General features: G+C 36.6%; 7 protein-coding genes and 1 long non-coding RNA gene across 12 annotated transcripts; 5 read left to right on the top strand and 3 right to left on the bottom strand.

The window, feature by feature from the left end:
- Positions 1-311: 311 nt before the first annotated feature.
- LOC110846902 (peroxidase) lies at positions 312-5022 on the top strand. 2 transcript variants are annotated; one of them, XM_035850422.1, is made up of 16 exons: positions 312-725; positions 814-1111; positions 1182-1282; positions 1373-1500; positions 1577-1624; positions 1711-1893; positions 1956-2180; positions 2250-2377; positions 2461-2574; positions 2670-2805; positions 2890-3017; positions 3084-3286; positions 3375-3544; positions 3870-3978; positions 4049-4127; positions 4210-5022. In XM_035850422.1, exons 1-16 carry the CDS (start codon positions 631-633, stop codon positions 4933-4935), a joined length of 2871 nt encoding a protein of 956 aa, XP_035706315.1. In that variant the 5' UTR covers positions 312-630; the 3' UTR covers positions 4936-5022. The 2 variants fall into 2 exon arrangements, with proteins under 2 accessions (XP_035706315.1, XP_035706314.1); XM_035850421.1 differs by having other exon boundaries at positions 313-725; positions 4207-5022.
- Positions 4938-7491, bottom strand: LOC110847056 (GPI transamidase component PIG-T). 3 transcript variants are annotated; one of them, XM_035850424.1, is made up of 7 exons: positions 7397-7491; positions 7221-7285; positions 6719-7126; positions 6423-6651; positions 5998-6349; positions 5716-5883; positions 4938-5653 (listed from the first exon to the last, which is right to left on the bottom strand). In XM_035850424.1, exons 3-7 carry the CDS (start codon positions 7078-7080, stop codon positions 5133-5135), a joined length of 1632 nt encoding a protein of 543 aa, XP_035706317.1. In that variant the 5' UTR covers positions 7081-7126; positions 7221-7285; positions 7397-7491; the 3' UTR covers positions 4938-5132. The 3 variants fall into 3 exon arrangements, with proteins under 3 accessions (XP_035706317.1, XP_035706318.1, XP_021949594.1); XM_035850425.1 differs by lacking the exon at positions 7397-7491 and having other exon boundaries at positions 6719-7091; positions 7221-7389; XM_022093902.2 differs by lacking the exon at positions 7397-7491 and having other exon boundaries at positions 7221-7389.
- Positions 7478-10957, top strand: LOC110846379 (DNA cross-link repair protein SNM1). Of its 2 annotated transcripts, XM_022093102.2 has the most exons (11): positions 7482-7643; positions 7806-7839; positions 8009-8758; positions 8842-9288; positions 9368-9508; positions 9586-9697; positions 9778-9921; positions 10008-10132; positions 10242-10417; positions 10491-10629; positions 10707-10957. In XM_022093102.2, exons 3-11 carry the CDS (start codon positions 8038-8040, stop codon positions 10868-10870), a joined length of 2169 nt encoding a protein of 722 aa, XP_021948794.1. In that variant the 5' UTR covers positions 7482-7643; positions 7806-7839; positions 8009-8037; the 3' UTR covers positions 10871-10957. The 2 variants fall into 2 exon arrangements, with proteins under 2 accessions (XP_021948796.1, XP_021948794.1); XM_022093104.2 differs by lacking the exon at positions 7806-7839 and having other exon boundaries at positions 7478-7643.
- Positions 10881-13816, bottom strand: LOC110846381 (cell division cycle 20.2, cofactor of APC complex). The gene is made up of 7 exons (XM_022093106.2): positions 13358-13816; positions 12863-13232; positions 12450-12703; positions 12098-12368; positions 11874-12018; positions 11556-11782; positions 10881-11462 (listed from the first exon to the last, which is right to left on the bottom strand). Exons 1-7 carry the CDS (start codon positions 13435-13437, stop codon positions 11268-11270), a joined length of 1542 nt encoding a protein of 513 aa, XP_021948798.1. The 5' UTR covers positions 13438-13816; the 3' UTR covers positions 10881-11267.
- Positions 12236-12810, top strand: LOC118435107. The gene is made up of 2 exons (XR_004834510.1): positions 12236-12375; positions 12439-12810. It is a non-coding gene; the product is annotated as an uncharacterized LOC118435107 (long non-coding RNA).
- Positions 13817-15337: 1521 nt separating the features above from the next.
- On the top strand, positions 15338-16565 carry LOC110846636 (D-erythrulose reductase). Its single transcript, XM_022093450.2, has 4 exons — positions 15338-15494; positions 15571-15823; positions 15889-15997; positions 16146-16565. Exons 1-4 carry the CDS (start codon positions 15443-15445, stop codon positions 16470-16472), a joined length of 741 nt encoding a protein of 246 aa, XP_021949142.1. The 5' UTR covers positions 15338-15442; the 3' UTR covers positions 16473-16565.
- Positions 16566-16627: 62 nt separating this feature from the next.
- Positions 16628-19448, top strand: LOC118434865. The gene is made up of 7 exons (XM_035849328.1): positions 16628-16764; positions 16856-18334; positions 18420-18456; positions 18537-18646; positions 18749-18779; positions 18872-19003; positions 19077-19448. The coding sequence occupies exons 1-7, from the start codon at positions 16671-16673 to the stop codon at positions 19246-19248; spliced, it is 2055 nt and encodes a 684-aa protein (XP_035705221.1). The 5' UTR covers positions 16628-16670; the 3' UTR covers positions 19249-19448.
- Positions 19271-24502, bottom strand: LOC110846584 (E3 ubiquitin-protein ligase arih1). The gene is made up of 15 exons (XM_022093383.2): positions 24288-24502; positions 23964-24053; positions 23003-23459; positions 22825-22909; positions 22599-22735; positions 22298-22513; positions 22166-22225; positions 21985-22089; positions 21776-21832; positions 21557-21687; positions 21449-21484; positions 21334-21353; positions 21024-21190; positions 20754-20945; positions 19271-20650 (listed from the first exon to the last, which is right to left on the bottom strand). The coding sequence occupies exons 3-15, from the start codon at positions 23177-23179 to the stop codon at positions 20543-20545; spliced, it is 1491 nt and encodes a 496-aa protein (XP_021949075.1). The 5' UTR covers positions 23180-23459; positions 23964-24053; positions 24288-24502; the 3' UTR covers positions 19271-20542.
- Positions 24503-24667: the final 165 nt, after the last annotated feature.

A 24667-nucleotide genomic window follows, 5' to 3' on the forward strand; every position in this document is an offset into this window, starting at 1 on the left:
AAAAGTAAACAATAAAATTGTAAATAAATAATGAATGCAATAAAATCTACAATAAAACTAAAACTGGTTGTAAAAGATTGTCTTAATTGAGCAAAATGGATCAATCGATCGAAAACTAACCAAATGTAATCAGACTGTTCCATTGAATTGATCGATTCACGAAGACACGATACGAAATTGTGAGAGTTGGCATATTCGGAGGTGCTCAGAAGGAAAGTTGAGAGGATGCCGATCATGATATTTAACTTGAAAATGACATACTTTTTTGCCAGTTGATCTTCAACGCTTAGTAATAATCCATGTACCTTTAATCTATCGTAATACTTATTTAGATATGTGAGTGAGTGAAAGTGTGTGTTCTTCAGGAAACTAATTGCAAGGGACAAAAATGCACCGTGCATACAATTTTATTATCTGTTAGCATTAGAAAACACAAGTGTCATCCTAGCATTAATACCTGACTAGTAAGTTGTATTAGTAATATTTTGCATGCAGGAGGAAGTACATATCTTTGGTAGATGTGATTAGCATTTAACATTTAATTTTCACTAGGGTATAGATATGAGTATTAAGCAAGTAACCATCATTTTGTAACTGGCGACTCCTTAGATTAGAGCCAATTATATAATCATGGTTTACATGGGCTGTCAAAGTGCACTTTTTGTGCTGATGTTATATATCCAGTTTTGGACAAATGTTGGTGCAAGCGGTCCGTGTGCATTGCTGTAAGAAATCATACAAATATATAGATTATATACATTTATCTACATATATTCATATTTGTATGCACATCATTTTTTAAAATTTCGTTAGAGAACCTCGTGCAGATGCCTTGTGCATACCGTTGGCATCAATTAATCGAGCGTTTCGAGATGCCAGGCAGTATTTTGGTCTCAAGTACCCTATCTCATTTCCGCCCCATAAAACACAACATCATTTGGATGAAGTGGATCGACTAGGAATGGTATTAACTCAGACGACAAAGTACATTGCTAAAGAATTTGAAATCAGTCAGGAACATATCGAAAAACTGCTTCCTGAACTGGACCTTGAATTAACGGACGTTTGGAGTTTTTGTCCGCTACAATTTCGAAATAGAAAAGATTGCAAAGTACGGTAAAAAATATAAACGAGCATACAAATCATAATGTATAAGTGACTAAAATTAATAATTCCTGCAGCTCAGCATATATCGTGAGCTAAATGGTCGGTGTAATAATCTCAATTTCCCCGAGTGGGGAAGCACATTCACTCCATTTAGATATCTCATTCCTGCAGATCGGTAAATTTTGTTAATTCGTTTTAACGAATGTAAGGTCAATAACGACCTTATTAATACATAATTTCAAAATAATGTAATGCACAATTCTAGTCCGGATGGCATAGAATACCCCAAAGACCCAGACGCCACATATTTGCCCCCTGCTAGAATTGTCAGCAGCAAAATGCACCGAGATAATGTTGTCCATGATCACACAGTGACGGTTATGCTAATTGCCTGCAAGTGACATTATAATTAATTTACTACATATATGACATGGATTTATATAACTACGATTCTACTGATTGACTAAAGGGGGGCAGCTAGTTGACCATGACATAACGTTAACCGCAGAGACAAAAGGTACACTTGAGTTGTTCATGCATTTCAGGAAATTGTCAACACTAAATATGACAGGTTGTTAAAGAGCTAGTATTCCCTTTACATAGATCCATACACGAAGAGGGACCCTGATTGTTGCAAGTATTTACAAGATGGACCTGATGCAAAACTGCATCATAACTGCTTCCCAATTCAGATCGCCAACCATGACGAATTTTATTATGGACACCACCAACATTGCATGAATTTTGCTAGATCAGTTTCAGGAGTAAGACCAAACTGTAGGCTGGGTGAGAATCATCATGATAATCTACTAAACGTAGCACATGCTGATAATAAATTGCATTCTAAGGTCCAAGAACTGCATTAAACTCGATTAGTTCATTTCTGGACGCAAATTTCGTTTACGGTTCTGAGGAATATTTGAGTACAAAATTAAGAACAGGAAAATACGGAATGCTTGACTCATTGCCTGAATTTCACAAAATCGGTCTAAAAAATCTTCTCCCCTTGAAGCTGGACCACCCTGATGAAGGATGCATACGGCCAAACGAGCATGTTTATTGCTTTCTTGCAGGTGTCATAATAATAACTCAAAATTGTGTATGTAATTTGCTCTAACATCGTCGTTTTTATGAAACAATAGGGGATCACCGAGTAAATGAGCAACTCGTCCTTACCGTCCTTCATACAGTTTTTATGCGTGAACATAACCGAATTGCTTGGCAGCTAGCAAAGATTAATTTACATTGGGATGACGAAAGATTGTTTCAAGTGAGATTACTACCTACAGATACAAATTGATTATTACTCAAGTAATAATTAATACTCATGTAATAATTAATTTTCTGATACAGGAAACCAGGCGCATTGTCATTGCAATTACTCAACACATCACATATGAAGAATTTTTGCCAATGGTGTTGGGGAAACGATTATTGAATGAGTTTCAAATCTCTGTCGATAAAGAGGTAGCATAATTTCGTAGCTCTAGCATTTAATAATATTACATTCAAACGATTATATTGATATATATGAATGAACGATTGTATGCCCAACTCTTCAGGGGAAATTTTGGAATGGATATGACCCCAACTTGGACCCTTCGGCAACGGAAGGATTCATCACAGCCGCGTTTAGATTTGGTCACTCATTGCTACCACACAGAATTGAAAGATGGTCTGTAGCTCATAAATTTATAGGTAACATAAGGTTTCCTCATATTTTTGATGCTATATGTGACTTAAAATCAGCTAAGAATGGTGTATGACCGTAATTCTGCATAGACAGTAAAGAATTAAGTCGCTTAATTCGCCAGCCATTTGACATCTTAAAACCAGGGTATGTAGACACGTATCTGCTAGGAATGGTTAACCAATTGGCTCAAGCAATGGATGAAGGTGTCACGGAACAGGTGAATTTCAAAGATTTAGTTCGGTGATGCTTCATTAACCAATTGATGGCTGCTGCCTTTCATTAGGTTACAACATTGCTGTTTAAGAAACCGCATAAGCATTTTGGAATGGACTTGGCTGCTATAAACATTCAGCGCGGAAGGGACCATGCAATTAGAGGCTACACGGAATATCGAAAAATGTGTGGACTCTCTACGGTGCAACATTGGGAAGACCTTGTTGGAATCATGAGGAATGACACGGTTGCAATGTACAAAACTATTTACAGGCAAGTCTTGAATGATAATGTGTAATCATAAAGAACACATCGAACTTCTAATTGCTGTAAATTGAAATATTGATTTCGGTGGTGATAGGGCCCCCCAAGATATCGATTTGTGGTCCGGAGGAGTGTCAGAAATTCCAATTCATGGTTCCTTGGTTGGTCCTACATTCGGCTGCATCATTGCAAAACAATTTCAAGCTCTGCGGTATGGAGACCGACATTGGTATGAAGTGCCGAATCTGCCATCAAGCTTCACTTCGGGTTAGGCATATTTTTAGAGGGCCTCCTCAGACACACGAAAAAATCGTCGTTTCTAATTTCGCTAAGTTTTTCGCTTGCTTCCTGATAAGCGAGCTCTGGGATAAGCGAACAGAAACTCAACTCAGAAGTGGGGTTAAGGTCGGTTAGCTGAAGTCGAAACAAAATTTTACAATTTTCATAATTCTTGCCATGTTATCGATAAGCGAAAAACAAAGCAAACTTCGAAGCGACGATTTTTTCGTGTGTCTGAGGAGGCCCAGAATTTTAATATTCGTGGCAAACTTACATGGATTTTTCTGCTTATCCTTTTCAATTGATTTGATAGAACAACTTGAGGAGATCAAAAAGATCAAATTGTCTCGACTTTTATGTGACAACGGCGATTATATAAAAACTATTCAAGTGTATGCCATGGTTCTTGCGGATCCTCACCGGTAAGTTTTTAAACTTGCATTTGCATTTTCCAAGAGTTGCCAATTCTAAAATTGTAATTCATTCTAAAAGTAACCCACGCGTCCCATGTCAAGGACACGTGTTACCAAGAATAGATCTTAGCAAATGGCACGAATCAAATCCCCACCAAGTAATAGTTTACCCTTATTGAATTTGTATTGCATGAAACTTACAATATAGCACTAAAAGTCATCTAAATTCAATTTTAGAAGGAACCCCACCAAAAGCATAATTCAATCTACAAGCATAGTGAGGGTTATACCACGTTGCATGCACCAAAGTTTGATCCAAATTACTTACAAGGACCTCACGGGGAATATCAGCAGCCGCCTCTGAATTCTGCCTACAACTTATCGCATGAAACGACAAATTATGCTGAAAATACCCCAAGTTATCCTGAAGTCGAAGCAAATAATGACATAGAGGACGATCCAAAAAATGCATATCTTGTTCTGCTTGATAGTAGTAACCGTGGACGAGACATTCCCCTTAACGATGTTATCAGACAGGAACATATTTATGACAATGATCATCAAACAAGATTTGAAGAACAAAATTATCAAACCACTTTCGAACCAAACCATCCACCACCTGGATCAGGCCAGAATGGACCAGAAATCTTGGAAAATTTGGAAGCTCCACCGGTTGACGACTATATCGAGGGCGAGGAAGAAGAATATGACCATGAAAACCAACAATCACCTCCTCAATTTCCTCAGCCTCTTTCCAACACATATCGTCAACCAGAACCAGAACCTTATTTGCCCCCACCATCACGCATGCCTCAACATTTCAACAGGCCTGTTTTGCCAAAACAAAGACGTGTGAACCCGTTTCCAGATTCGCCATTTCCAGGAATGGGTGGAATCTTTAGTCCTAATCCAGGATATCTTGTGAAACAAAGGTTTTCAATACCAAGATTTCCATTTATAGGATAAAATATTTTATGACAATATTTAGAAAATTTATTAATTGTATACATATTTATCAGGGTGTAAAACAAATAAATAACATTGACAAATGAATGTCATAATTAATACTTGGCACAAAGAATAAGAAGAGAGAATACATAAATCAATACAAAACATATCAATCAATGTAATTTGTATACTTGTTAAAAACGGAGAGACTAGACTTAACGACTACTAGAAGATGATGTTGTTCCTCGTAAATCAGTTTTTTCTGAATTATTATCCACTTCTACACCTACATCTTCTTTTGAAACTCCTCTAGTTTTCTTCCATATCTTTCTCCAAAATATTTTCAATTTGTCAGCTTTGCCAGTAATTTCTTTGAGTTGAAGACGTTTTGTAGTTATGTTGTGAATAGGTCCAAATGCCAAAGCAACCACAGTACAGGTTAAGCATATCACATTGTACGGCATCGAGAAATCAGGAGTGGAGAGGTTGATGAGCAATACCCGTGAGTAGTAGTGACGCGTTTTGGGGGTATCATTTTTTGTATAATTTACTTCAAAATGAGCAGCCTCCAAATAAAATCCATGATTTGCATCTGGAGGATATTCGTCCCATTTGAGGTGTCCCTTTTCAACCATGAAACTCAAGGTGACCTTTGATGCTGGTGGAATCTGGACATCCATTTCTAATTTGTGCAGTGTCTTACGATCAATTCCAGGTGTGTAGTGAAAGTAAGCCCCTATTATTTAGAAACATCAATATCCTTTGCACCTAGTAAGAATGCTTTTTGAGTGCACTAACCTGGCGGGACTGGAAGCTTTTGTTGACCACGAACAACTTGAATGGACATTGTATGGAGATACGGTCGGATATACCAAGGTAAAACTTCAACATATAGCACAGACAGAAACTCGTCCTTTAAATGATTGGTCATTTCGACAACCATTTTTCCGTATTCTTGACCATACCCTATATACACAAGAATTTTCAACAAAATATTAGCCATACATTATTACAAATAAATTTGTAGTCCTTGTTGGCATCATCACATTCACAATAGTTATAGCAAGATAATATGCCTACCTCCCATGTACTTCATTGGCGTAAACACTAGATTCTTGTTATCTGATGTATCTTCTACCACGTCTTTTATTTTCAGATTATTTAAGTCTTCTTGATTAATAGACTTCCATTTATTATTTTCCCAAAGCTTGATCGTTGTTTTCTTGGAAGCATGACATGGGAAAATTGCCATTGATCCAATTACATTCTTCACAAAATTATCATTCTGTCCCAAGGACGATGGACTATCAAAGACTAGGGACAAACTTAATTTCAATTGCTTGGACAATTCAGTTTGGACGTATCCAATATGGGCAGAGTGATAATGGGTGTTGAACACCTGCTTTGTTCTCAACAAGGAGGCAACCCCTCTCTAGATATAATTAAAGATAATTTTAAAATCACTCATAAGCATTAACTTCAAAGTGAACCACTATTACTATTACCATAATGCCGCACGGGAGAAGCTTTGTCCAAGGTGTTAGATTCTCTGTACAAATGAACTCTCTTGGTAATGAGCCAACACGAACATGAACCTGTTTCGGTGTTAATTTTCCCAATGGCCGGTACGCATATTTTGGCTCGGTTGACGTTGTCTCGTCCAAGAAATTCAATGAAGCACAAGTTAATCCACTCAGTCTGTTAGTCAAACCTCGCCAATTTGCATCTACATCCCTTTATTAAAAAATGACGTAATTTTTAAATCACTTGGACATACAAATATCAAGATTTTTGTGTTTACTTTGACTCTGAAGAACTACTGGAAAACCAAGCGATGACATGAGCCCCTGTTGGGGCTACTTGGGCTGGATGAGGATCCCCCCACGATTCTAGTTGCCAATGGCCCTGAGTCAGACTCACATGGAGCTCTTCGACACTGTGAGCTGTCAAAATTTCTGAGAGTGCTCGAGGAAACACGGAGGTGTGATTAATATTAGAGGAGGGGCTTCTTCCGATAACAAATTCCATCCAAACGTGAACGTGACCGCTTGACAATCTACGAATCCGAAGCGACTCTTCATATTCTTCGTCACAGGAACTTATCCCAAAGACGTTGACGATCAGGACAAAGCACACAAATGATGCCGCATTGATTCGACACATTTTGGCTGCACCTGGAAGTTAAAGGTTCCAGTACTGTCAAAGGCAGCTGAAAATAAAATGCAGCATCAAAATCTGTGGTTTTTGTTCACTGAATTCGCTGTTCTCTAAAATTATATTAATGCAAATGACAAACAACTTACCAAAAATAACTCCCAAATGGATCTCGGTACCTATGCCTGTAGTCTGCTAGTAAATTATAGTTTGACTAAATTTTCAATTAAAAAAAACTTGTTTCAGCAATTAAATTAAACTCTTTTTATGTTTTATTTGTATCAGTTGTCGGGAAAAGTGTGAAGTGCGAAGTGAGTTTCATTACCGGGCAGGAAGTCTTCAACTTGAAGAGGAGAGGAGAGATTCGTCTTGTTCTTGTTCGTCTTGTTCGTGTTGTGATTGTCGCGGGACCCAGCTGCAAGATCGTTTATTTTTTAAATTGAATATCAAAGTTTCAAATTGAAACTTTTAATTCAGTTAATTTTAGAAAAAGCTTTTAATATTGCACAAACGTTTGAGTTCTAATTATAGCTCACAATTGCAATTATGCAGATAAGACGTCCCCTTGTTTTGTAAGTCGGTTTTTGTTGTTCACACTTTAAACTAAACATTTAATTGTGAATTGTGCAAGTAATGATGCCATCTAAATTACTAAATAATAATATTACTAAAATACTAAATTTAAATTACTATTATTAGTAGTTGAACTAATACTGAATATTATTATTTTTCAGTACGAATCAGAGTGACAATAAATTACTAAAATAGGTGATCAATTTAATCATGAATTAATTAGCTACGTATGATCCGATTGATAATCAATCATTGATTGTCCAAGTGCTGAACCGAGACACATGCTGTGTCTCAGTAAGTTGAGTTCAACACTTGGACAAATGATGATGCTGCCAATATTACAAATGGTTTAAATAATTTTCAGATTCCACGCGTCTGCAAAGCAGACAGAAAATGCCGAGACCAAGAAACCCAACGTCCGCAACAACCAAGAGGAAAATACTGAAACCTGTGACAAAAAAGTATTTTGAAGAAACATGCGTGATACTTGATTCAGATGACGATTTCGTGACACCTAATCCTTCGATAAAAACAAGGTTCTCCGAGAAAAGCTACAATAGATTTCAGTCCAGCTTAGCAGTACCGTCGCCATACCCCGTGAATATTAGTGGTTGTCGAGTGATTGACACTTCTGACAGTGAGATCGAACCTGACATAAATGGAGATTCAGCTACTCATGCAACTAATGCCGATCTAGATTCTGAGTTTGGACGGGAATTTAGGACGACTTTAGGAACAACCCCTCAGTCATTTACATTCAAGTTGAAAGAGAAGGCGAAGGATGTTCAATGCCCTAGCACTCCTTCTGAATTGATAGAAAATGAATCTAACAACATATCATTTCAAACTACACATGAAATTATTATTCCACAACCAATATATTTAAATAATTGCAAAGTGTCTACAACTTCATCGATATCATCATCCCATTCTTGGTCCGGATTGATGCAACGAATGCAAAGCAACCAGAAAACAATCCACAATAAACTCACTGATGCTGTATCAAAAAAGTCTTTCAAATCTTCGAAATTAACGAATAAAACGTCAGCGCAAGTTGCCAAACGAAGCGTAATTAGGAAGCCGGCTGTTTTGAACTTTTTGAGCTATACTGCACGTAAGTTTTTGAACCTAATTAATTTTTTACCTGGATTCTTGAAATTACAAATATACCTTTTTTGGTAAATGCAATGGATTTAGAAGAAGCAAGCCCTCATAAGAAACCTAAATTGGAATCGTTTAACAATTACACTATGGATGAGGCGGATACATTAGAAAGCGAGCCCGTGTTATCATCGTTAGAAACCAAAAGAGACGAGGAGATAACATCATCGGATTTGACTACCGTCACTTCCAAAGAAACGACATCAGTTTCGATCCAACATTCGCATGCTAAGATTCCTGACATATTTTTGAAACCATCCGAGAGGGCAGCAATATTTAAAAATAGAAAACAGGAACGTTTGTTTGTGCAGCAAGATTTATGTGATGCTTTGAAGGAATTATCAATTGAACCAGATACATATGATTCAGTCGTGATGGATAGTGATGATTTCGAGGGCAATATTGTCAAATTGAATCAAGTCGAAACAGAAAATCCATTCGGAAACAAAATCAAAGCTTGTCCGTTTTACAAGAAGCTGCCGGGTATAAATTATCTTTGTTACACAACAAATGGTTAACTTTGTTATTAAATTAGTGTGCTTATTCATGCGACTTTCTACAGGAACAAGGTTTTCAGTTGATGCTTTCAACTACGGCTTAATTCCTGGAGTTGAGGTTTATTTTTTGAGCCACTTTCACTCGGACCATTACATAGGCTTATCCAAAAAGTTTTGCAAAACGTTAGTATGCAGTCCTCCCACGGGTAGAAATATTTTAGTGTTTATAAAATCATACCTGTTATATTATATGTTATGCTACAAGTTGTTTCTTAACTTTTAGCAACACTTGTGCGAATGAAGTTCAATGTTGACCAACATTGTATTAGGCGACTGCAGATTAATAGACCCTATGTCATTGATTCTGTAGAAGTAACTTTGATCCATGCAAATCAGTAAGTGAATTTTGTTCATGTACTCAAACACTCCCAACTGGGGTTTCGGATTCTTAACTTGAAATTATTTCCAACTATAGCTGCCCTGGATCTGTGATGTTCGTTTTTAGACTTTTAAATGGAACGACGTACTTTCATACCGGTGATTTTAGATTTACAGAAAGGATGCTTGACAATAAGATTTTTCGCGGCCTGAAAATAGATTGTTTGTACTTGGACACGACGTAAGTACTAACGTACAGTGTAACGTTTAGTATAATGATCATTTGTTTCAAAAATAAACATGCGATATTTGCATATATTTTTCAAGGTACTGCGACCCGCAATACAATTTTCCAACTCAAACAGAAGCTATAACCGAACTCATTACAGTTGTTAAGCGTAAATTACAATGTCGACCAAACACACTGATTGTATGTGGCTCATATGTAATCGGTAATTAATAATATCAACGTTTTATTTTATAATAATAATTATTATAAAATAAAACATAATATATAATTATTATATATTATGCGGGACTTAATATTTACTATTTCACAAGGTAAAGAACGTGTATACTTCAGTCTAGCGGAGGCGATTGGAGAGAAGGTTTTCATGAATGCTGATAAGCGACGTATTATCCATGCTTTGGAAAATCCCAAATTCATATCGTATTTGTCTGATAGAGAAGAATCTGCTTCTATTCATGTTCATCAAATGTTTAGCATAAATCCAAAGGTGCGCTTATTTTATTTTATTGATGTTTAATTTTTAATTATTTTAATATCTTGCATTTTGCTTATTATTACAGTTCCTCTTGGACTATTTGAATTCGAGAAATGGTAAATACACGCAAATTATTGGTGTGAAACCAACAGGATGGCAATTTTCTTCTTCTGGGGATCAGTCTACCGTCCGAAGCTTTTACAATGATACCGTAACAATCATAGGTAACTTAATACATTAATTTTAAGACAATTCAAAATACATACTTCATATCCTACATTATGTTTCTACTATTATTCAGGAGTACCTTATTCCGAGCATTCTAGCTATTCAGAGTTGGAACATTTTGTGCGAGCGACTAGACCAACCAAAGTTCAGCCAACTGTCAATGTTGGTAATGCTGCTAAAAGAGAAAGTATGATGTGTCATATCAACAAGTGGTCAAGGAATGAAAACATTCATTAGCTTTAGTTGCTTCTAGATTTATCTCGGTGTATTTTATTTACTTTCTATGGACCATGTACAGTCAATAAAATGAAATTATAAAAATTACTTGCTTGGCCGTTTAACTTGATTTCGGAAATAAATAGTCCACCACGATTCTGAGATTGGATTATTTTATATTACTATTAGCTATTTACAATAGACCAAGACATTTGTTGAATACTTCTATGTACATAATGATTGAATCATTCATCAAACATATCACATTGGACGTCTCATTTCTTAGACATTCCGACTAAAATTATATCAGTCAAATTACCTAAATAAATGTTATCAAAAACTTTCCCTTCCAGTATTACAGTAAAAATAATTGAGCATTGAATTTCGTCCAGTGATTAAAAAAAGAGACCACATTTGTTTAGCGAAGTGCATTAAAACCAGAAATAATTTGAGACGTAACTTTTTTCTTTTTCGAGTCGGCTGAACTTTTCGTGGGTGGGAATATTCTCCAAAAACGAAGCGTCTCATCGGCACCAACTGTTGCAACCGTGGTTTTGTCTGGGGACAACGCCATATGAAGAATACGAGATTGATGACCAAGCATTTCTCCTACCTTTAGTTAGATTACAAAAATTATTGCATTACAAGTTAAGACAATAGCAAGAGTTAAAACACAGTAAGTAGAGAACGGTGCATAAATACGTACCTGAGTCATTTCTGGGTATTTCCAAAGTGCTAACTGATTCTTGGTAAACCCATGAGAACTGAGTATCTCTCTATAATTTTCACTCCAAATTAAGCCGGAGACTTGACTCTCTGCATTTATGCTTTTCAGCAACATTCCACTTGAAATATTCCACAATTTAATGCATCGATCATTCGTACCACCTCCGGTGGCTAAAACACTTGAGTGAGAAGGAGACCAGCAAATTGCTATGTAAATAGACACACACATTAGCATTGTTTGTTATATACCTAACTATCGCATCGCCGCTGATCATAATAAAGTTTAACTGGCAAGTACCCTTAATAGCTGCTTGATGTTCCGAAAATGAGCAAACAGGTTGGCACGTATTATTCATGTTCATCGAATCCCAAATATTGACGATATTGTCGTTTCCACCTGTAGCACAGAAACGACCGTCCAAAGACCATCGAACTCCACACACCTTAACGAAGAACAATTAATGTAAATCTTAATGCAATCTATGTGGTAACAAGGGTGCAAATTTTAATACAGGTACGGACCTCCTGAGAGTGTGCTCCTCTTCGTGTCATCACTTCGTGCTCAGCAATACGTAAATCATGATTTCTAAGAGTCCCCAAACGATTTCCTTGTGTTAGTAAATGTGCATTCAGATTCAGAGCAGCTATCCTTTCATTTTCATCATCAGTTCGTAAAGTTCTGAGTAGTTTTGTCCTCTCCACATCCCAAATTTGGATTCGACCAGTGTCTAAAGCACACACTAAGTGGGCACCATCTTGCATCCATCCGACTGATGTCACCATTTGCATATTGCTGCAAGGTTAGCAAGAATAAAATTGTAAAGGCCTAAAATAAAACTTTATTGAGTAAACTAAATGAATAGGTGTAATATACCTCTCAGCCACATCACATGGAATGCGGACAATTTCAGCCGTATGAGCTGTCCAGAGATATACTTGGTCCTTCAACGCAATCGCAACCACGTTCGAATCAGACCAATCCAGTAAATTAAGATAAAAATCGTCAACAATGTCCGGAGCATCTAGTACACGATCAGGTGATTTGGGATATACACGATATTTCACGACAGGATTAGATGAGACAACGGACGATCCTTGGTACACTACTTTCAAAGCATTTTGATATCCCTGTGAATAAATGCATGAGTTATTCGAATGGATCTAATTAGAGTCTTTAAATATGATTCATGAGAGATTAGATAAATAAATACGGTAAGTAAACTAGTGTTGTAATATAAATTATATTACAGCACTAGTCTTATATTATATTATATAATATGTATCTACCTCTGGAGGGGCTTTAGGTTTCTGAGTATAGCTTAGAATACGAACGCTCGATAAATCTGCCACCCCCAACATGCTTTCAGTTAGTGAACGAGAATACAGACTAGCTTCCTTTTTCTGCTTTCCCTTTTTGTCGCCTTGATTCTGATTCTCTTCATCTGCAGCCTTTTTCAGAAGGTAGTGAGCCATCTCAAAGTTTCCTCGATCGGGAACAAATCTATCCGCAACAGGAGTCTTCGTACTTCGAGATGCAGACTTGTTGAGACGAGACTTATCCACAACCGGAGTCTTTGCAGTTTTTGAGCTTTCATGCGAATTCTTAATCGAGCGATTCAAACTGAGATTCGCAAAAGATCCATTTATACTTTGTAAGCTGAAACAATGTAAAATAAACCCATCATCAGTATTCCGCATAATACACTACACATGCCCATTTTATATATTTACTACTACATATTTATACACTGCATTATATCATCTGTACATTTTTTACTTTACCTACAACTAGACGAGTCCAAAGGATTTCTATGCCTCTTAGACGATTTAGATGAAGTGGCTTTGCCATTTGGAAGATCCATCGATCAGTAATTTTTAAATATAGCCTTTTTATACGGCTTATAATTGTCAATCTCTTACTTTCACCGACTCAAGAAAAATACAAACTGAACTAATAAGTCTAAGTTCAAAAATCATGTACCGCGTGGAAAGAGTAATTTCCTACGTCAATAAGTCAAATATAAAATTGAACGAGATTGTGGACTTCGGAAACGGGATAAATCACTTTTATGATGATGTCAATACTAAAAAATTGGGAATGCTAAAAATTTGACAAAACTGAAAAAATCCGGACAAAAGTAAAGGGCAAAAGTGAATGGTAGAAGCTGACGAGAAATTGGAATAACCGACAACAGAAAGTTGTGTTCTCTTGGGTTTTTAAAAACGTGGACTTGGCCCAATCGCTGAACTCACTCCGCCTCTCGCGAAGAGACAAAGAGATACTTGCAACAAAGAGAATTTAAGGGGTTTAAATTTATTTATTTTTTGGTTGTATGCCAAATTGCACGATATGTTTGTCTATTTAAAGGAAATAGACTAACGATAGTTTACTAATCACTCAAAAGTGTACGACTATTTCAAGGATAGTTTTATGTCAGGTGGGGACTTATTGAACCCAAACATTTCTGCTCTATACTGTAAAACCTCTGTTTATGGCCCACTGTAAAAATACGTATATCCATTTGGATGCTGACCCGGTCAGTAGAACCCGGTTATAAATTACATTTGACAGTAACCTCCTCGACTCAGAGATACATCTTTTTCTTTACTATTGACACGACTACATTATGAGAGCGAGCTACTATTTTTACATGCATAATACACATTTTAAATGAATATTTATCATGGTATACATTCACAAACCTTGCAGAACTGCAGTTTAAACTATTTGCAACGTCTTGTAAAATTTTGGGATGTCCGAGTCTTTTGGGCGTTGAAGCAAACATCGTGGTGGATGCTCCTGCTGCTGTCGTTCTGAGAACCGGTGGGGTCAGGGGTACAGCAAATACCATCGATCTCGTAGAGGATGGGTGGGCTTGCTCCGAACCGTTTATACGGGCATCAATGTTTATTCAATTAAAAATGTCTGTTCTTACCTAAATACACTGAAAAATAAATATGTCATTTACAGAATTTGACTTTGTGAAATTGAATTTCAATTGGACATTTAACTTTCTTATAACATAACGTAGCGACAATTCCTTCGATACTTCAAAAATTTCTATTTTCCAAAATGGAGTCCGTATTCATCTTACTGATCTGAGCTAAATCAAATCATGTAACACTCAAGGTTATTTTATGTCACGTCGCAGAAATGTCATGCCAAAGTTTAGGTAGAAAGGGAGGCCAACGAGTTGGGTATGCAATAATAAAATCGTTGCTTAAATATCTTTAACCTGTTACATTAAATGTTTAACCAAACAAGTGGTAATAAGTTCTTTCCTAATAATAAATGGTTGTTTGCATATATGCATGGCGTCGCTTAAACAGAGACTAGGATCATCATCGACCTTTATTTAATTATATGAAAGTCTTCAATCCTAAAATGTCTGTATGTCGGATAAACATTCAATATTACGAACAGATTATATACTACTTTCCTTTAAGATAAGATAACTATGATTTTTTTTCTCTAAACCTGCTCTTGCTCCGGACAGGAGAATCGAAGCAAAATGGTATCTTTCTACCAGGAAAGTCGTGTTGTTCAAGGATATCATCTTCCTTTTAATGTCATTGCAAAAACAAGATTATGATATTCTTATACTTCCAGACAACATATTTAGGCACCTCTAGACACGTAGGCAGTATACTACATATACTGATTATAGTTGAAATATTTGTTTTTTGAGAATTTTTATAATGGTCAGATATATCTAATTTCATGCAACGATAACCAGACATAGCCATGAACGCTACACTCATACTTACAATCCTTTTTATTTAATAGGATGAATGCCTAAGTTTTTAGTTCAGTCAAATAAGTTACTTCTTGTCTACCGCACATAATACAAATATATTTAGCTGAAAATGAAATTTTCATTTGCAGGTAAAAAGGTCCTTGTGACTGGGGCAGCTCAAGGTAAAAAATGATAAGATCCTAAGAATTCATGGACAGCATTATCCAAATGAAGTTTGCATGAAACTTTATTACTTAGGTCTTGGTCGAGTAATTGTGGAAAAATTTGTGGAAAGTGGTGCCACGGTATTTGCGCTCGATGTCAACGCTGGACTCCTCAACGACCTGCATAAATTGCTGCCGACCATCGTCCCAGTCCCCGTCGATCTTGCCAACTGGGAGGAGGCTCGTCGAGCAGTGGAGGCTCTCGGCCCCTTCGACCATTTGGTAAACAACGCTGGCATTATCTCGTTCGAACCCCTTTTGGAATCATCCGACAAAGCTATCAACAAGTAAGAATTAAGTCAATGTACATACATAAGATGACCCCATTTTAACATGTACTATTCTTGTTTAGAATTTTCGATGTGAATTTTAAAGCTGTTCTGAATTTGTCCATCACATTTGCGAAAAGTGTAATTCAAAACTCAACCACTGGCACATCCATTGTCAATATATCATCTTTGGTAATGATTTTCTGCTCCTTCATACATATTTTGCATGACTATCCTTCTTGCTGCCCATTTTTGCAATGAAGATAATAAGTTCGCCCACGGATACAGATTACAGACATGCATAACAGATATTTTAGTTTTCTATTTTAATTTATTATAGGCTGGCCAACGACCATTTCCTGTGGCTGCGGTCTACTGTTGCAGTAAAGCTGCAGTGGATAATCTGACGAAAAGTCTTGCCATCGAATTTGCGACCCATGGCATTCGGGTCAATGCAATTGCTCCCGGAGCAATGCCCACGGCTTTGATGGCCAGTCTGCCTGAAGAAATGCTAAAACACGTGACACCGATAATGGATCGCCAATTGGTGAAAGGGACAGCGGACTTGGAGGACGTTGCTTTCCATGTTTTATACCTGTCCAGCCCCTTTGCGAAATTCATTACTGGTAACATTAGCACCATAGATGGTGGACTGCAAGTTGCATAGACGATTTCAGGAAGGGATACATGCACATGTACACATGTAATTCAAAATAAATAAATAAGGACATTTCTATAGTGTTTTGTCTGCAATAATTATTCATTTAAAACTCTCCTCTCATGAAACCTCAATTAATTTCATATTTCATATTTCATACTTCAAAATTTTCCGTGATGCCTTATTTCTAAATTCTAAATTCATATAATGGCAAACAGTTGCAACCGGTGTGGAAGACAAATTGTGACCGCATGGATAACTGCGAAAGGAAATTTCTACCACCCCCACTGCTTCACGTGCGGTATGGATAAATAAATCCACTAATGAAATGAAACCACCATAATAAATAAGTAGACCTTTTATACAATTTCTATAATTCATCCAAATTACAGCAATCTGCGATGTAGTCATTGAATCGGAGGAACATGAATACGTAGAGAGCAGTGACTTGAAAGAAATCTACTGTAGAAAATGTTACACCGAGTTTTTTGGGCCACTTGAAGAAAATGAAGAAGAATCATCTCCACAAGTAAACGCCAAATTACCTCAAGACGATGACTTTGCTTCAAGTACTTGCCCGGAACAACAAATGTCAACTCTGACCCACTATAACTCTCAACCTCCAAAGTTTTGTACGAAAGAAGCCAAGTTTCAATGCCCTGCTGAATATCTCTGTATCTCTCAGGAATATTTTGCAAAGCATGGTTCTGTTTCTGATGACTTTTCATCGCTAACGAATGACAACCAAAGAAACAATGGGGACAGATTAATAGAACCATTCGACTTTAAGCTTTCGGCAGTTATAGAAAGTACAAAACCACCGGCTTTCATGAAAGAAAAATTGTCTAATTCCTCCTCCCAAGCATCCAAAATTCCAAAATGGAAAAGTCATGTGAGACTTTCACAGCGACCAGAATCAGACGCCTCTTGTCCTAATATTCAAAATTCTGGGTTTAATTGCTTTCTACCAAAACCACCCCAAAATCTAATCAGGGCAAAAAGTTTTCATGTTCCACAACAAATAAGGAGCAAAATAAATGACTATATAAACAGCAAAGGGTCAAAATTCAATATGAAAAGGTCCAAAACACCTGTACCTCCGAACCCAGACGAAGAATTAAAATCACGGACTCCACGAAAACCTATCTACAATCAAAATCATGTCAACGAAGATAAAATAATGTCAAATGCTCGATTGACAAAATCAGTTAATTCAACGACAAACTTCAAAGCAAATCCCAATTCACTCTCGTCAATGTTTATCCCGAACAGAAACAAGTCCTTCACAGTTAAACCGGAAACTAAACAGAGCACCTTCAAAATGCCAAGTTTTACTGTCCCAAAATTCGCGACGGGAGTGTCCTGGAATGCAAATTTCCAGCAGCCTTCCAAACCAGCATCCCCCTCAACCCCACGCTTGAAAAAATCTCGAGTCTCCACCCCACCGCGTATACAAGCCCAGCAGACAACGTTCAATCATTACCTCCTCCCACAAGAAATCATGAAGGGAAAGCGTATTTCCCCCACTGCTGAGAAATGCAATAACATGGATGGAAAACCACAATGTGGGGGCAACGCATTAAGAAATTATCCACCATTTCCCTCTGTCTCATCCTATTTTGGGAACTCGACGACATCCACGACGTCGTCTCCTAACAGCAAAAAGAGGACTATAAGTGCCAAGCAGCAACAAAGAAAAGTGTCAAAAAAGGTGTCAGAAGTTGATAATCAGGACTCTGATGTATCGGCTGGTGGTGGTACTCATGGGGCATTGGATTGTCCAATCTGTTTGGACAAGCTTGTAAACCTTCATAGTCATAAACCCCAAGAAAGTAAAGAAAACGTCGTCACATGTTGCGGACACATTTTTCGTATGCATTTTTCCATACAATTAGTGTGTTATTTTATTATCCTTTATTTGTCATGTCGTTCACCATTACTTTTGTGGTATTTTAGATAAGACATGCATACACAATTGGCTAAGTGCAAATGGGTAAGTTTTATTTGTAATATGACTCAATCTAATAAGACTAATAAGACTTAATCAAAGCTCAGTAACGATATATTTCATAGAAATAGCCGATGTCCAACCTGTTCAAAAATGTGCTTGAAAGAAAGTTTGATTCCGGTTTACATTGAAGCAAATATTGCGGACAACGTGAACATAAGAAATGCGGATACTGGTACATTCATTTACTTGACAAACTTATTGTGTAACGTAAATAACGTATACAAACATGCATACATAAGTACGAAATTGTCCCATTTTCCCTTTCAATTTTCAGAAGAGTTGAAACAACTGTTGTTCACGTTAAGGTTTGCATATACAGATATACCTTCTTCTTGTATTTAAAAATGCATGAAAACTGATACAATAATTTATTTCATGGATATAAATTTTACCTCAGATCGGATTACAAGCAACTCAGGGAGAAATATCAAGCGTTATTAAAGGAACACAACGAGTCAAGATTTGCGATCAATGACAGCTTGAGATCTGCATACGAAATGGAGAGCAGAACAAGGGGGCAACTTCAATGGTAATTCATGCAAAAATAGGGCAATGGATGTATGTCATTATATAGAGCAATCAAACTTTTGTAACTTTTGTAGGGAGAATAAAATTCTTCATCAAAAGCTGGACGAAATGAGATCAATGATTGGAATTGAGCAAGGTGATAATTTCCATAATGAATCAACAACGTCCTCTCCCGATATGTTTACCTTTACCCAAAATTTTGATCGTAATCATAATCAACCCAATTCTGATACCGAGAATGAGTAATAATTAAAATAAAGTCGATGTCTTTTCTGTCACATTTTTATTTTTTGATTCCTCAAATATTTCAAAACTATCACAATTAAATAATAATGCATTCTGAAATAGAAAATTACAATACAAATTTTGATAATGAACAAAAATCAGATTTCTAGTTAAATATAAAACTACAATTACGAGTATATAATTAATGCGATTGTTTAAAACAGACAAAATCAAGAAGATCAACATGTTTCCCACAAATCTATGTAGAAGCATTTAAATGTTACCTATATCAGTAGCACAAAAAATCCAATAAGTTTGCATATATTAAAAGAAGTGTTAGCAGAAACACAGCAACAGCGAGCAAAACATGAGCTTGTGTTGGTTTTGTTTAGTTCTTCTTAAGCAAACATGATATTTCAAAGAAATTAAATAATATTATAATTTTACATATACAACCGCGTATCACATAGTGACTTTCTTGTTAGTGTATTTGTATAACTGTAAACTTGCATAGAATTTGTAGGCATATTACTGTTTTTGTGTTCCATGTTACGCGAGGGAACGATCAATTATTCAAGTAGTTAATATTACTGTTTTTTAAATATATATGAGGGGCAATTTCTAAGATCTAAGTGAAATCAAAATCTATCACATACCTAAATTCATCGAGGCATGAATGATCATATAGTATTGCCTAAATTCTGAAGAAAAACAAGTATTACAATCCGCACATCAAGGAAAACAATCAGGGAACTTTTTTTGAAATTTTACATAGATTTGTGTTTGTGGTAATAATAAAATATGCATAATGTTCTTACAAAGAAAATTAAAATCATACCTGAAGAGTAATGACTAGCTAAATTCCAATTTAAACAATGCATAAACCGAATTATCATAATACACTAAATTCATTAATACAGAAACCGTATTTTACGACGTTTCCAAATTCTTTACTTTAATTTTCAAACAATTTTAAAATTCCAAAATACTATCAACAAAAATCGAAACCCAGAAAAGAACCTAGCCCCATCCACGCTTGTATTAAGGTTAACGTTTATTGATCACAAAGGAATTGAAATAAGTTTGAATTTGGAATAAGTGGAGGTATTTTCGGCATACAAACACATACCACAGATTTTTTTTAAATGGTTGAAATCATCTAGAAACGGGCGTCAGGCTGTTCGGCAAATGTTATTCAATTGAGAGTGGATATATATATATAAGCAACATAGACACGACGTCATGTCTATATCGTGTCGTGTTTATGGCTTACGAGAACGAGAAGTGGTATTAATTTTGACGGACAAAGGCTAAGTTATAAGATGGTAGTATTGTAGGCCCATAAATCCTTCTCATATCCTTCGTGGACGTGATCTAAAAGAACTTGTCGACGACTTTCGCAGTAGCGATATTTGTCTTGAACCTGAGAAATTGGAATCAAACGAGTCACATTGGTTAGAATAAATCTTGGTTAAATATTTGATTACAAACTAAAAATTAGGTAATTTACTCGCAGTCCAAGTTACCTTTTGTTTGATATCTGCGAGATTTTCGGAAGTGATATCTCTTTCGAGGTACTCTGAGAGTTTTTCGGTAGCAGATTCCAAATCTTTCTGGTTGTCTTCAAATATTGCAGAGTCGTTAGTCTTTCCAAGATAGAAGGCAAATACGTATGTGTACATAAGTGTCTGACGACATAGGCATAAAATATCCACTGCCTAGTAAATTAAATCATAATCAGGCTAAATCAGGTGTACGTTGATAATTAATTAATCCATCAAGTTCTTATCCTATACCTTCTTCAGAAATTGCACTTCAATCCAAGACATGTTATGCTGTTGCATTTCTTCCATCTTGTCCTTTACGGAAGCATATAGTTTGTGCTCAAACTTTAAACTTTGCATATGATTCATGTATCGATTGCAGTAAAACAAGTAGCGCTGGAGAGCTGCACGAGATCGTTCTTGAATTGGATAAAAAGATATTCCAATTAAAATCATGATCAACTTTGAAACCAATAAGATGTATAAAATTCAAATCCTAAAGATGGATTCTAAAATGCAACGAATGAGGTAATAATCAAATCAGTAGTGTAAACATATTTACCTTGGGCATCACGAGCAGATCTAAAAATAATATAAAAATAAACTTGTGTAAATATTAATGTAAAAAAAGTTTAATCAAATCCTGAAACAAATTAATAAGTAAATATTTCACCAACCTTGCCTCAAGTTCGTCAAATCGGTTACAGTTATACCTAATTTTTTTAAGAGACAATTTTTGACGTATGGTATGAATTAAAATGCTTATATTATATGTATTCCCGTACCAAGATGATCCATGCGGATCCCACGGCCCCAAACAAACCCAACAGAAATCTGCTTTGCAGTTCTGATTTTTACAAACCATATGATTGCATCCACCGTCTTTCTCAATCGTGGCTCCACATTTCGGGCACTCCTAATTCATAGACCAAAATCAAATCACAAACATTGATACTGTTGGTTAAAAAGGTTATTTTAAATCACACAGATGTTGGAAAACTTACTTTTGTATTAGCGGCGATCCAATTGGAAGTTTCCGAATCATCATCGCATTTTTTGAGCTGTAAGAAACAAATAAGTTTAGTTATTCAATGGATGCAATGAATGAAGACGTCGACTTTGGTAGGGAATTATATTATTAGTTGGATTTTTAAGATCAACGAATTTAAACTCCGGTTATCTCACATTTGAAGATGAGTCTTTGTATACTTACCCACTTTTTGAGCCACTGGCATTTTACAGGATCGTGCCACCCATGTCCACATTGGAAACAGAACGTAAATCCGCAAGCGCAAGTGACTGGTCGCCAATCGACCCACTAAAACACAATAATTGATAATATACAAAAAAGGAATTTCATTGCATATTTCCCAATGAATTAAGACACCACTCACCTGTACTCGAATAGCGTTCGTGCAATCCGCAGAAGGACACCATCGCATCAGCCGATTGCACTAAAACATTATAATGTAAATAAATATTTACATTCACAGATCGGGAATAATTTGCCTCCTGGGTGTGCATACCTGTACAAAGCTGTTGGTTATTAAATGCTGATATTTCAGTTTAACTTTTGGATCAGTGACCAGTTCAGTGACTGTTTTATCATCAACCAAGATGGGGCAGTTATGGGCAGCGCATGCAATCGTTTGACCCATTCCTTCTTCGATGATCTTGGTTGTCAAATATTCGGACCAACATTGTTTACAAAATCGATGTCCACACTCCATCCCATACATCATCTACATCAATTATAATGCACAATTAATACTGTGCGCATATTTCTCTTTTAAAAATGTAAAAAGAAAATGGTCAGATTTCACTTACTTCCGATCGCTTTGTCAGATAACAAATTTCACACTCTTCCACTCCACTTGCAGGTATGATAACGGGAGCCCGAGTAACAGTTGGATTTACGATCCGTGCGTCCCGAAATAATTGCTCTTGATCTCCGTCATAGTAAGCTGAAGCAAAACAATAGTTTAGATTAAAACAGAATCCATGATTAAATAGTTGTAATAAAACGCGACATTTCTATCTTTTTACTACTAACCTTCAAGCAATTTCTCTCTATCCCAGCCGAAATGGTTTAGCAGAATGCGCATAGTCGTAGGTGGAAGTTGTAGAACGGTATTTGCCTACAAGAGTTAGTTTTATTATTAGTTATATTCTGAATGAATGATCCTTTATATGTATAATTAATTATATCATGTATTATAAAATGTACTCACTTCTCTAATGCTATCGACCATATGCTCCACTATATCCTTGGTTGAAAGAACACTAAATGGGTAATCATCTTCGGGATTTCGTTCATTTGCAGCCCGATCATCTCGTTCCATGGCGAATTCCACATCCTCGCCACTCGACTCATTTCCGCTATCTTCATATTCTTCAGAAGAATCCATGTCGACGTCGTCGTCCTCGTCGTTAGACAGGTTTGCTGCAGGAACTTGGACGACAGCCTTGTCGTCTTCTTCTGCACAATGCTCGCTCAACTTTGGTTTCTTTGTGGGAAATTTGAGGGTGGCAGCGGCAGCAACAACAACAGTGTCGTCATGTGTAGTGGAATTTCTGGTTGGATGCGAGTTATTGTGACTTCGTCTTGTCGGGGGAGGAGAAATGTGATGACGATGACCAGATGAAGGGCCTGGCTGAGGCTCCTTACTTTCTTTACGCCCTCGCCCACTGAATCATGAGACAAATATAATAATTAATTCTTGATAACCCATCCTGTCATTTTATCAACAACACAATAACAATGTGAATTCAATGCTAGCTGAGGAAAATATGACTCTTTTTCCCAAGTAATTCGTTGTGAAAATAAGTCATAACTACTCAATTACTAACCTCATTATTGTTGTTTATTAAATGAATACAAAAGAAATCTGGCCAAGTCATCACAAGAAGGACACTAGATGACCCATTCCTTTATGATATGGCAAGAAAATTCTAACTGTGGTGGTGCCTCTTAAATCGCCCTCCACCAACAAGAAGACGACTGGACCACAACTTTTTTTTCGAATACTGTGCTTATTAAATTGCTGAAATTTGAAAAATTATTGCTACGAGAAACGAGCTGACCACTTAAAAATTGTTTGCTCGACCTGACTCGAGGGACAGAGGAAATAGGACGGATGCGCAATAAAAATAATAATTATTTTATTAAAAGAAGACAAGAAGTTTGCTCACCCAATTTCGACTTTGAAGTCCCACTGCTGCCACACTACTGGTCCCACCTGGGCTCCTTCCTAGGAATTCAAGTTTCGTACAGGTCTCGTCCTGTAAAACCAAAATCAACCACGACACGACTATTATTATAACTTGAGATACTAGACAACCTTCCTGCTTAATTCAGCCCATAAAAGTACTACGTACACTTTTACATCTTTTTCTCCTCAAAGTACTAAATAATTAGGACGTCGTAATTCGTATTCAAAGAAAGTAGCTACTCGTTTGGTCGTAGTAGATTACATATATTGATTTCATTCCATTAGTTAATTCTAGCAAATTCACCTTTTTGTCGTGTCAAAGTTGGTGTTGGGGAAATTGACCAGTCGGATAAAACCTAAACAAATTTTATTCTCTAAGCTGATGTCATAAGAAATGTCGTGGTGCAGTAACAATGGATTTCTGTTTGATGCAGCAAAAGTACAAAGAAAGAGTAAATGGGACTAAAACGAAGGGAAGGTTGCTGAATCAGATGAGAGATATTTGTTTGTGGTGGTGGTGGCAGCAGTCAGTGCAGGATGGTGGTGGTCGCAATATAGAGCATAGGAACAGCTAAAAGTGATACGCAGAGTGGACGACGACGGGATGCTACTGCGCCAGCCATAAGACCTCATTCGACAACCCACCACTCAAATCACTCGCCGGGAACAATCTCTTTGTTGCAT

This window comes from Folsomia candida, unplaced genomic scaffold (genome assembly GCF_002217175.1).
Source record: "Folsomia candida strain VU population unplaced genomic scaffold, ASM221717v1 Fcan01_Sc003, whole genome shotgun sequence".
In the NCBI taxonomy this organism is placed as follows: Eukaryota; Metazoa; Arthropoda; class Collembola; order Entomobryomorpha; family Isotomidae; genus Folsomia; species Folsomia candida.